This window comes from Lithobates pipiens, unplaced genomic scaffold (assembly GCF_037356315.1).
Source record: "Lithobates pipiens isolate NorthernLeopardFrog02 unplaced genomic scaffold, aLitPip1_a1.2 Scaffold_30, whole genome shotgun sequence".
NCBI lineage: Eukaryota > Metazoa > Chordata > Amphibia > Anura > Ranidae > Lithobates > Lithobates pipiens.
In genome coordinates, this window is record NW_027507791.1 from 82851040 (window position 1) to 82864368 (window position 13329).

The 13329-nt window shown below is 43.2% G+C and overlaps 1 protein-coding gene and 1 long non-coding RNA gene across 2 annotated transcripts in view; one reads left to right on the plus strand and one right to left on the minus strand.

Annotated features, from left to right (window-relative positions):
* Window positions 1–13329, plus strand: part of LOC143943030 (uncharacterized) — a 200283-nt gene that overhangs the window by 133854 nt on the left and 53100 nt on the right. The window lies entirely within an intron of this gene.
* Window positions 1–13329, minus strand: part of LTK (leukocyte receptor tyrosine kinase) — a 346777-nt gene that overhangs the window by 66472 nt on the left and 266976 nt on the right. Inside the window, exons 18-19 of the mRNA XM_077464517.1 lie at window positions 6906–7055; window positions 3948–4058 (exon numbers count right to left, since the gene is read on the minus strand). Of these exons, the coding sequence (XP_077320643.1) occupies window positions 3948–4058; window positions 6906–7055 (261 nt within the window). The remainder of the gene's footprint in view (window positions 1–3947; window positions 4059–6905; window positions 7056–13329) is intronic.

The window sequence follows — 13329 nt, forward strand, 5'->3', positions numbered from 1 at the left end:
GCGACCGGACTCATGGGGGTCCCGACCAGACTCACGGGGTCCCGACTGGCACGCTCGCGATGGCAGGGTGGCACTGAAGATTGGACGTACCTGTACGCCAATATGCCTTCCCGTGCCATTCTGCCAAAGTACATTGGCGTGCGCTGGTCAGGAACCGGTTAATGCAAACCCAAAAACAAAAATGCACATTAGATGTGGTGGCTGCATTTTCAGACTTCTTTCCTTTATTTTCATCTGCCAGTAACATGGTAACAAGGCTCACATGTGCAGTGGGGAAAAAAAGTATTTAGTCAGCCACCAATTGTGCAAGTTCTCCCGCTTAAAAAAATGAGCGAGGCCTGTAATTGTCATCATAGCTATACCTCAGCTTTGAGAGACAAAATGTGGAAACAAATCCAGACAATTTTTGCAAATTATGGTGGTAAATAAGTATTTTGTCAATATCAAATGTTAATTTCAATACTTTGTTTTATATCCTTTGTTGGCAATGACAGAGGTCAAACGTTTTCTGTAAGTCTTCACAAGGTTGTCACACACTGTTGCTGGTATGTTGGCCCATTCCTCCATGCAGATCTCCTCTAGAGCAATGATGTTTTGGGGCTGTCGCTGGGCAACACGGACTTTCAACTCCCTCCAAAGGTTTTCTATGGGGTTGAGATCTGGAGACTGGCAAGAACACTCCAGGACCTTGAAATGCTTCTTACGAAGCCACTCCTTCGTTGCCCGGGCAGTGTGTTTGGGATCATTGTCATGCTGGAAGACCAGCCACGTTTTATCTTCAATGCCCTTGCTGATGGGAGGAGGTTTGCACTCAAAATATCACGATACATGGCCCCATTCATTCTTTCATGTACACGGATCAGTCGTCCTGTTCCCTTTGCAGAGAAACCGCCCCAAAGCATGATGTTGCCACCCCCATGCTTCACAGTAGGTATGGTGTTCTTTGGTTGCAATTCAGCATTCTCTCTCCTTCAAACACAACGAGTTGTGTTTCTACCAAACAGTTCTACTTTGATTTCATCTGACCATATGACATTCTCCCAATCCTCTTCTGGATCATCCAGAGGCTCTCTAGAAAACCTCAGATGGGCCTGGACATGTACTGGCTTAAGCAGGGGGACATGTCTGGCACTGCAGGATCTGAGTCCCTGGCGGTGTAGTGTGTTACTGATGGTAGCCTTTGTTACGTTGGTCCCAGCTCTCTGCAGGTCATTCACTAGGTACCCGGTGTGGTTCTGGGATTTTTGCTCACCATTCTTGTGATCATTTTGACCCCACGGGGTGAGATCGTGAGTGGAGCCCCAGATCGAGGGAAATTATCAGTGGTCTTGTCTGTCTTCCTTTTTCTAATTATTGCTCCCACAGTTGATTTCTTCACACCAAGCTGCTTGCCTATTGCAGATTCAGTCTTCCCAGCCTGGTGCAGGTCTACAATTTTGTTTCTGGTGTCCTTCAACAGCTCTTTGGTCTTCACCATAGTGGAGTTTGGAGTGTGACTGTTTGAGGTTGTGGACAGGTGATAACAAGTTCAAACAGGTGCCATTAATACCAGACCAGAAATCTTGCTTGTTTGTAGGTGACCAAATACTTATTTTCCACCATCATTTGCAAATAAATTCTTTCAAAAATCAGACAAAGTGATTGTCTGGATTTGTTTCCACATTTTGTCTCTCATAGTTGAGGTATACCTATGATGACAATTACAGGCCTTACTCTTCTTTTTAAGTGGGAGAACTTACACAATTGGTGGCTTATTAAATACTTTTTTGCCCCACTGTATCTATGGAGGAGCAGCATTGGTACCCTAGATTGCTCATCTGATTTTACCACAAACACCTTCTTCATCTCAATTATGTACAGGCATTGCTTTGTAGTTCACAAGTGATAACTAAGAAAGCTGATAATATTGTTTGTGATTTCAGTTCAGTTCACAGGAAGTTATATACAGTAGGCCCACAATTTCTGCAATACTAACAGTCAATTATCTGTCTTTGCAGAAAACATACAAAAAAAAAAATATTTAAATAAAATGTAATTAAAAAAAGAAAAAAAAAGGCTCAACAGCGTATCTAAACCCAAAAAATAAAAACAAAATATATATTGCAAATTAATAATCTTTAAGTAGGGGCTGCATTTGTTTTTTTTTAAGGCTTTTTATCTTCTATTTTAATCTAGTAATCTAACCAGTAACATGCTTCCTGTGCCACATACACACGATCGGAATTTTGGTCGGAAAAAGCTCTGATGGTTTTCCCAACGGAATTCCGATGGGATTTCGCTCAAGCTGTCTTGCATACACGGTCACACCAAGTTCTGACCATCAAGAACGCGGTGACATACAAAACGTACGACGGAACTAGAAAAAGGAAGTTCAATACCCAGTAGCCAATAGCATCCATCTCGTAGTTGAATCTGAGCATGCGTGAGTTTCGGAATCGGAATTGCATACACACGATCGGAATTTCTGATAGAAAGTTTTTCCATTGGAAAAATTGAGAACATGCTCTCAAATTTTTGCTAGCGGGAATTTGGCCAGCTAAATTCAATGGAGCATACACAGGGTCGGTAAACCACGCATTCCTCACTGTCATATATGGTTTGGGAGAGAGTAAGTGGGAAGGCCAGCATGAAAGTATACAGTAAGTAAGCTCTAAAGACCCGTACACATGATCTGACTTTCTGTTGGGAAATGTTGGATGTCAGGCTGTTAGCGGACAATCTTACCTTGTGTTTGGGAGCCACATTGCACAACTGCGCAATTGTCAGTTAAAGCGACGCAGTGACGAATCGCAAAAAGTGCTCTAGTCAGGAAGGGGGTAAATCCTTCTGGGGCTGAAGTGGTTAAACCTATTTGAAACTTTTCATATCGGGAGATACTGCCAGTAACAGCACTTTCTGTTTCAGGATGATAGTGCCAAGCCACTGCCTTGCAATTATGAGCAGTGTTGGTCAGTCTGCCATATTGACCTTTTGGCTGCCTATCCTTTAAAACCAGATAGGCAACCCAATAGTCAAATGAAGAGGCTTGCATAGCAGGCTGAAAACAATGCAGTGGTTTAGGAAACAGGAAGTGCTGTTACTGCCAGGATCTCTAGGTAAGTAAGTCTGCAATAGATTTAAAAAAAAAAACAATTGCTTAGTAAAACTGTATACTGTTGGACATCATGCCAGTCATATGGGTAAATAAGCATAATCTTTAAAGCAAATCTTCTCTGTACCTTGCATGACCAAAGCACAGTTTCACTTCCACTTTCACAGCCACGTCCCCTTAAAGGAGAATTAACGTAAAAAAAATATTAGTTAAACCCACAAGGGTTTTTTTTTTTACCACTACTATTTTTTATATTGGCTTTTGAAATTTACAAATGCAGCAATTTAGATTTTGGATGAAAGGTTTAGCACTGGGAAACACTTCTTGAAAGATAAAAAGTGCATTTTATATACAACTATATAGATCAGACTAAAATGAGGGACAAATCTGAAGGAAAGAGGGGCAGAGGGGCATTGCTCCAAATCAGGGACAGTCCCTCCAAATCAGGGACAGTTGGGAGCTATGTAAGTGGTCTACTGTTAAAAAAACCCCATCACGGACTATAATGGCTACTTGTGCCTCCAATTAATTAGAAATAGGTGAACTGAGGTGTGTCTACAGTTGGAAACAATGATATCAAGTACTGACTAGCTCCACAGCACCAAGAAGTGGCATGGTACTACAGAGTGGCTCTTAGTTGGTTCTATAGCTCAAAACGGATTGTGGACAATCACCTTTTTTTAACTACAGTATAATATGAAAATAAAAAGCAAACACTGTTTAAAAGCTTTTTCCACAACATATAAATCACTTTTGTGTTTTTCACTAGCTGTATACAGAAATTATATAAAAGTATACCCATACTTTTTTTTTTGAACACATGACATGTTTAAGATAATATATTGAGCATACTTACCAAATAACAAACTTCCACAGGCAAATATCACACCAAGTATAACTGTAGCAATAAGGACAGCGAGAATAAGTGGAAGAGGAAGCTGCCTGTCTGGAATAGGACCTTTCTGAGCTGAAACAATATTAAAGGAAGGTTAATTTCTTATCATTTCAGTAGTCTATGACTTTTCTCATCTAATATTCCATACATATTGAGAACATATGCTGCTGTCTTATTAGGGTTCAATTATTGTATATTACCCAAAGTAAAATTCATTTGATTTTTCTTTTTCCCTTAAGCTTTTCTTTAAAAAAAAAAAAATCAGTCAACACTGAACTTATACAAGAATCTGATCATTTTTAATTAGTTATGCATTGTTCATATTTATTTTCCCCTTATTTAGCTTTTGCTTACTTTGTCTGAGCTTTAGGCTTCATTCCCACGAGGCGGATCCGCTGCCACGGAGTCCACCAGCTCGGCAGGAAATCTCTCCGTTGATCTCCGCTGAGCCGGCGGATGACAGGTTCCTCTCCGCTCACTGAGCAGGGAGGGGCTTGTCGAGCGCCGCTGGTTGCTATGGAGAGATCGGACGAAAACGGACAGCATGTCCGTTTTCATCAGATCTCACCCAATCCGATCCGCCAGGGACGGATGCGAATGTAGAGCCATCTGTCTGATTTTAGCGCATCGGACCAGGTCGGATGTCAGCGGACATGTCACTGCTGACATCTGACACCTCATAGACTAACATGGAGCACCTGTTCAGGTCCGCCGACAAAACTGCCAGGCAGACCTTAACGGTCCATCAGTGTGAAAGGGGCCTTACACTTCAGCTTGAGTGTCAGGGATCAGAGGTCACCTGACATTTGACAGGTGCTGTCTTTTTCACTGCCTGACCTCATACACTGTCACCTTGTATTTGGGTCTTGCACGCCTGGTAAATCTGAACTCCAGGCAAAAAGCTAAATATGGCACTTAAAACGGAACTTGTCATTTTTTCATCTTTCCATCAATTAAATCTTCTGCCCCTGTTATTTTAACTTTGGATTATAAAACATTTTTTTTTCTACCAGCAAATACCTTATACAGCTCACTTCCTGTTTCTTGTCTTGTAAACAGCCTAAGCTTATGAATTCATGCAGAGCTCTCTCTCTCTCACTCACCTGAGAGTTTGCCAGGAAGGGAGGGGAGATGAGTCATAAGAGGGCCAATGAGAGCTGCAGAGCTGGACGTGTGCCTCTGTGTGTCTGTGTAAATCCAGGAAATAAACAGGCAGCAGCTTCAGCTGCCCACAGTTAAAATGGCTGTAGTCAGACTCAGTGAAGGGAGATTTCTGCAGCATATTTGGCAAGTACAGAATCACAGTATATATAAAATAATATGCAAAGTGGTTGGAGGGAAGCTCCAAAATGGAAAAGATGTTTTATTACAAATTATGTGAGTAGAGTGAGTATGTGAGTGGTCATTTAGCATGTGTGTGTGTGTGCGCAAGTGTTCATTAGCTATTTGAACTGCACTAATTCATTGTGTCAGTTCTGCTTGGTCTGTTATGTTCTTGAAGCATCTGTGTATCGGTTATTGTATTGCTCTTCTGTTGCTGATCAAATCTGCTCCTGACTTTGCCTGAACTCTGCCTGCACTGACCCCTGGTTTGCCTCTGGACTACGCCTTTGCCTTCTGCTCATCCACCTTGCTGTTCCTGACCCCGGCCTGACTTCTGACTACTCTTCTGCCTGACACCTGTGTCTGATCTGCCTGCTAATTGCTGACCTGGTCTGTCTGACCTTGCCTAGTTCCTGCACCTGATCAATCCATAACTGTACCTGACATCAGTTCCCGCTCTTCTGCCAGGGTGCCATCAGCCAGCTGCTCCTGCGTATCCTGACGCACATTGGCATTCTCTAGCAGAAGTCTTGTCAGGCACTCGTGCCACTTTGTGCTCTGGCATTTCCTGTTACTTTACCAGGGCTCCTGAGCCAGAGCTGAAGGAGAGGCCTTCCTCTGCGCTTTGGGCTCCATCACTGGGTACATTACAGGAGCTATGTCAAAGGGATTGTATCTTGGTCTACACATTCCTGAGATCTACACAACCCTTCCAGTTAGCAAACCAAGGTTGGTGACCTGATTTTTCTCTACCATGCAGTGGTGGCAAAAAGCTAGAAAATAACCAAGCAACCAGCCACTCACTGGATAGCGAAGAGCCACAGCAATCTAAAGCTGGCCATAGATGGTTCGAATCTTGGACAGCTTAGCAGGGATGAGGAATATTTTATGGTTAGCAGGGACCCTGCAGTTTCTGTCCTTGGCCAGGGCTTTTACATTTTAAAGTTTATATTACTGACAGGTTTGTATTTTCTGTGAAGACAAGGGGAGAGTTTCTGAAACTTAAATCTAATATTGTTGAAATGTGTTTGTTACATGGCCTGGAAAAATTGTCTTTAGAACTAAATTCATTTTCCAAGGAAAATAAAATATAGAAAATAGCAGAAAAAGGAGAAGTAGTGACATGCATTACCTTTTATTTCTATATAATTTCAAAAGTGGTTGTAAATCCTCACATTTACCCAGTGAAATGGCTTGCCTCAATTGATACTCTACAGCTTCCTAAAGCACACATTTGACACATCTCCGAGCTCCAGAAAGCAGGTGTGGGGATCTGATGTCACACTCTGCACAGCAGAGAGCTGAGTGTAATCTGAGACCCGAGTAGAGGTCCCTCTACACAAAATCATAGGCAAGCATGCACAGCTGAGGCTTTCAATTAAAGGCTGTGTGGTGAAGCTCCCCTGTCCCCCTCTAACCCTTGGGGTGGGCATTAGCTGTCAGAAATGACTCATGCAGTTTAATCCAAACAAAAAATATGTTTCTTGCTTGCAGTAGTGCATAAATACCCCAACAAATCTATAACAAATTGATCACTATTTCCTCATACAATTACATTTTCATAAAACAGAAGCCATAGGTTGGACAGTTTCCTACCTACACAGGTGATGTTATTAGCTGACAGCGTGGTCCCAGCCTCGCACACACACACCACTCTCTGCTCACTGTCCTTCTTACAACTTCCAGTCTTGCAATGACTGCAGTTTAAATGCAACCCAATATGGACTTCCCCATCGTTTTCCATTGCTGCACAAATCAGAGAAAATTAGACAATGGCAATTATTGTATTGATTTGTAAATGGTCACATCGCATATTGGCATTGGGTTTACAAAAAGTTGGAGCATGGACGTCCACGTTTCACCCCAGCTTTGGCTTAAAAGCTAAAAGGTTTGGACAGTCTGCCTATCTGTTGGACAAGTGCTGAAATAAGGGGATTCAACAGATTCTACAATGGACATGTTATAACATTGAAGTGTCTTAACAACCAACTAGATTTCAGTTTTCATTTTTTGTGTGTTGCAAATCTGAAAAAAAAACAACCTTTTTTTTATTGGCTGTTATGGTATCATTTATAGTAAAAGAAATACAGCTATAAATAAATTTAGAAAGGGCTAAAACATTCTTAAAGTGTATCTAAATGCAAAGAGAGATTGGAGAGGATGGGGAAGGATTAGACCCTCTGTTAAGATTTTATTGTTATTTGTGTCCCCCACACTGCTTGCTGCATTTGTCACTAACTGCATACTGCACCAAACCTAAGTATGGCTCAGTGAACAGTGCAGCCCCAAATCGCAGCAGCTGTCAGCCTCGGAGCAGGGGGGTGGGGCTGAGCCACATTATGTGTGTCAAAAGATGCACACAGTGCAACTCAGGATCTAGCCCACATGAGTACCCCTTCTTAGCAAGCAGCTTGCTGGCGGGGGGGTACTCAAAGGAGGGAGGAACAAGAAGTGCTGGCAGGGGACCAGAGAAGAGGAGGATCAGGGCTGCTTTGTGCAAAACCATTACACAGGTAAGTATAATATGTTTATTATTTTAGAAAATGTAAATATTTAATATTTCTTTAAAGTGGTTCTAAAGGCAGAGGGTTTTTTTTCCTTAATGCATTCTATGCATTAAGGGAAGAAAACCTTCTGGATGCAGTTTCCCCCCAGCACCACCTTATATTTACCTGAACCCCATTTTGATCCAGCAATGTGCATTCAAGCAGCGGCTCTCCCGGGACTCTCTCTCTTCACTGGCTCACACAGCAGCGGGAACCATTGGCTCCTGATGCTTTCAGTCACAGACAGTGAGCCAATGTGGAGAGAGCGAGGGCAGTGCCTCCTAGGGCTTTGTGCTATTAACAGATAATAAAAGAATGGGAGGTTAAGAGTAAGGATGAGCCGAACACCCCCCTGTTCGGTTCGCACCAGAACCTGCGAACAGACCTAAACTTCGTGTGAACTTTAGAACCCTATTAAAGTCTATGGGACTTGAACGTTCCCAATCTAAAGTGCTAATTTTAAAGGCTAATATGCAAGTTACTGTCCTAAAAAGTCTTTGGGGACCCGGGTCCTGCCCCAGGGGACATGGATCAATGCAACAAAAAGTTTTAAAAACTGCGGTTTTTTCAGGAGCAGTGATTTTAATAATGATTAATGTGAAACAATAAAAGTGTAATAGTCCTTTAAATTTCGTACCTGGGGGGTGTCTCTAGTATGCCTGTGAAGGTGCGCATGTTTCCAGTGCTTAGAACTGTCCCTGTACAAAGTGTAATTTCTGCAGGAAAAAAAGTCTTTTAAAATCACTTACGGCTATATTGTCGGCTCCCATAATACAGAGAAGAGAAGGTCTGGTATGGATATTAAGGGGAACCCCGTGTCAAATTAAAAAAAATATTTGATGTGGGGGTCCCCCTAAACCCCGCATCAAATTTAAAAAAAATTTGACGTGGGGGTCCCCCTAAAAATCCATACCAGACCCTTTATCCGAGCACGCAACCTGGCAGGCCGCAGGAAAAGAGGGAGGGACGAGAGAGCGCTCCCCCTCCTGAACCGTACCAGGCCACATGTCCTCAACATTGGGAGGATGCTTTGGGGGTCTGTGACCCCTCAAAGCACCATGTCCCCATGTTGATGTGGAGAAGGGCCTCATCCCCACAACCCTGAGCGGTGGTTGTGGGGGTCTGCGGGCGGGGGGCTTATCAGAACCTGGAAGCCCCCTTTAACAAGGGGGCCCCCAGATCCCGGCCCCCCCTGTTTGAAATGGTAAGGGGGTACAAAAGTACCCCTACCATTTCACAAAGAAAGTGTAAAAATGGTTAAATAAGATAAACACACTTTTGAAAAATTCCTTTATTAAAAAAAAGATTCCAGCAGTGCTAATCCACTCTTGCTATCCAGTGATGGATGATCATCTCTCCGGGGTCCAGCGATGGCTGATCTGATCCAGCGACGGGGGATCTCTCAGTCCAGCGCTGTCCATACAACCGTCTTCTGTCTCCACTGCAGAGACACTGCGGGGATCCCAGCGCTGACGTTTCTTATATTAGGAGGGCGGGGCCACCTGTCACCTGACCCCACCCCCTTTTCTTTTTTTTTATTTAACTTTTTTTTGCATTGATCCATGTCCCCTGGGGCAGGATCCAGGTCCCCAAACACTTTTTAGGACAGTAAGTTGCATATTAGCCTTTAAAATTAGCGCTTTAGATTTCTCCCATAGACTTGTACAGGGTGTTCCGGCTTTTCGAATTTGCCGCGAACAGCCCAAATTGTTCACTGTTCGCTGAACAGGCGAACAGGCAATGTTCGAGTCGAACAAGAGTTCGACCCGAACTCGAAGCTCATCCCTAGTTAAGAGAAGACAGTATCAAACAGCCTTTTTACACAGTGTGGAGGATTAACCACTTAGGTTCCACAGTGAGTATAACAAGCATTCTTTATTACATATACAGACTGATTTTACTATTGTGGGTTTAGTAACACTTTAAGATATGAGAAAGGAACCATTCAGAGCACAATTTTAAATACATTTTGCTGCTTACAACCTGCCAGCTTGACTTTTTACTTTACGGTAGTGTTGGACCAAAATATCCGCCAAAACATCGACTATTCAGGTGTTCGCTAAACACCCAAATTTCCTGTGCGTTCAGCAGGATGTTCGACCCAGATGCACTTTTTTCCCAGTCCGGCGGTGTGATGGGTGTCTTGATTGACGATGGATCTATATCGTGTTATTTAATTTATTTACTTTAAAAAAATAAAAAATAAAGGACTTGTCAAAAACCCTTGTAGTGTTTTTATTTATTTTTGTCATTCACATGGGGGTGGGGCGGAATCTGGGGGCCCCTTGTTAAAGGAGGCTTCCAGATTCCGATAAGCCATCCACCCACAGACCCCCACAATCACTGGCCAGGGTTGTGGGGAAGAGGCCCACCCTGCCCCAAAACACCTCCCCATGTTGAGGGCATGTGGCCTTGTATGGTTCGGAGGCACTTGCTCACTCCCCCTTTTCTGACCTGCCAGGCTGCATGCTTGGATAAGGGTCTGGTATGGTTTTCAGGGGGAAGTTTTTTTTTTAATTTTGGCGTAGGGTTCCCCTTAAAATCCATACCAGGCCCAAAGTGTCTGGTATGGGCTGCGGGGGAACCCCCTGCCCTTTTTTCCTTTATTTTGTTTAAAATAGCCGGGTGCAGGTAATTGCAACCGCAATCAATTTAAATGTGATTTGACTCATTTTTTTCTTTAGAAATATAATTTTTGCTGCAGCATGTTCTATACATGCTACAGGTGCACCACTTTACAGGCAGACTAAGGGACCCCCCCCCCCCCCGGGCACTCTATAGGCATTCAAGGAATTTTTCATTTTTATTATTTCACTTTCAGAATCATTAAAATGACTGCTCCTTTAAAAACTACAGTAAAAACTTTGATTGTGAGCATAATTTGTTCCAGGAACATGCTTGTAATCCAAAGCACTCATATATCAAAGCGAATTTCCCCATAGTCCATATAAAAAGATTATAGCAATGTGATAGGTTGTGTAACCATAAAATGTCCATCCACAAATGGAAGCCTCCACAAGGGGATTAACGCAAAATCCAGCAGGAGCTACAGAGTATAAAAAAGAAGTGAAGCACCTCTAAGTGTAGCAATATGGTTACATTGAATGAAGGTACAACATTTAGCAACTCACACGGTTGATGATTAAAACAGGCATATCTACTGTAAGTATGCAGGCATCCGGGGTAAAGCTGTCCACATAGACCATCCTCTGCACTCACTGCTGTCAGTCTGCAATCATAACAGGGAAGACTATCCTGCAGTAGAGCCATCTTAAAGCGGTAGTAAACCCGCAATTTTTTTTTTTTTTTTTTTTAAACCTGCAAAGCAAAAGGCATAATGAGCTAGTATGCACTGCATACTAGCTCATTATGAAATACTTACCTTAGAACGAGGCCCCGACATCTCGCCCGATCCACGCCGAGGGAGCCGACATGCTCCCTCGGCGTCTCTTCCGGGTATCGCGGCTCCGGCGCTGTGAGTGGCCGGAGCCGCGATATCGTCACTCCCGCGCATGCGCGCGGGAGATTTAAATCCGGCCGGACGAGCGCTGCCGGATTTTCACGGAGAGAACCCCCTTGTGCGCATGCGCCACTGCAGTCAGCGGCGCATACCGAGGGGAATATCTCCTAAACCGTACAGGTTTAGGAGATATTTTTTTTACCTACAGGTAAGCCTTATTATAGGCTTTCCTGTAGGTAAAAGTTAAAAAAGTGGGTATACAACCACTTTAAAACGAGGCTTGAAACATTTGTTGAGCGCAGCGTGTAAGAATGTCGATGGTGGTGCAGAGGACGATTTATGTGGACAGCTTTACCCCGGTTGCCTGCACACTTAGATGTGCCTGTTTTAAACATCAACCATGTGAGTTGCTAAATGTTGTACCTCCATTAACCACTTGCCGACCAGCGCACGACGATGTACGTCGACAGAATGGCACGGGCAGGCAAATGGGCGTACATGTACGTCCCTTTAAATTTGCCGCCCTGCCATCGGGAGCGCGCCGCCGCCGGCGCACTCCCGTGCTGGTCGGGACCTCCGTGAGTCTGGTCGCGGGACCCGCGGACTCGGTCGCCGCGGGCATCCCCGCGATCGTCTCACGGAGCGGCCGAATGGAGAAGTGCCGTTGTAAACAACATTTCTCCATTCTGCCTAGCAACTAGTGACGCTGATCTCTGCTCCATGTGATTGGAGCAGAGATCAGTGTTCACTAAATGAAAGCCCAACCCCCCCACAGTTAGTAACACACCCCTAGGAACACTTAACCCCTACACTGCCACCCACTGGTTAACCCCTTCACTGCCAGTGTCATTTACACAGGAATCACTGCATTTATATAGCAGTGATTATTGTATAAATGACAATGGTCCCAAAAATGTGTCAAAAATGTCCGATGGGTCCCCCACAATGTCGCAGTCACAATAAAAATCGCTGATCGCCCCATTACTAGTAAAAAAAAAAATAATAAAAAATTATTAATAAAAATGCTATAAAACTATCCCTATTTTGTAAACGCTATAACTTTTGCGCAAACCAATCAATAATCGCTTATTGCGATTTTTTTACCAAAAATATGTAGAAGAATACGTTTCGGCCTAAACTGAGGGAAAAAATGTTTTTTTATATATTTTTGGGGGATATTTATTATAGCAAAAAGTAAAAAATAATGCGTTTTTTTCAAAATTGTTTTTGTTTATAGCGCAAAAAATAAAAACCGCAGGGGTGATCAAATAACACCAAAAGAAAGCTCTATTTGTGGGAAAAAAAGGACGTCAATTTTGTTTGGGAGGCACGTCGCACGACCGTGCAATTGTCAGTTAAAGCAACGCAGTGCCGAATCGCAAAAAGTGGTCTGGTCTTTGACCAGCAAATTGGTCCGGTCTGAAAGTGGTTAAATGTAACCATATTACTACACTTAGAGGCACCTCTTTTCTCTTTTATACTTAGTTGTAACGTGACCCTACTTTTATATCAAGACATTGCTTGTTTATCAAGTCAAAATTTATATAAAAATGTTGCTTGTCTTGCAAAACACTCTCAAACCAAGTTACTCTCAATCCATGTTTTTACTGTATTGTTTTGAAGACAATGTTTTGCATTGATACATGTTCCCCAGGGCAGTATCCGGACCCCCATACCCTTTTTACAGCCAATTGCTTGCATATCAGCTTTCAACATGGGGACTTTTGATTTCTCATGTTTGGCTCCCATGGGCTTCAATGGAGTTTTCAGTTTGGGGCTCATCTCTACTTTACGGTGAAGGATTTTATCACTATTCTGGGTGGTGTGCTATAGTTACATAGTTACATAGTAGGTGAGGTTGAAAAAAGACACAGGTCCATCAAATCTAACCTGTGTGTGTGATTATATGTCAGTATTACATTGTATATCCCTGTATGTTGCGGTTGTTCAGGTGCTTATCTAATAGTTTCTTGAAACTATCAATGCCCCTCGCTGAGACCACCGACTGTGGAAG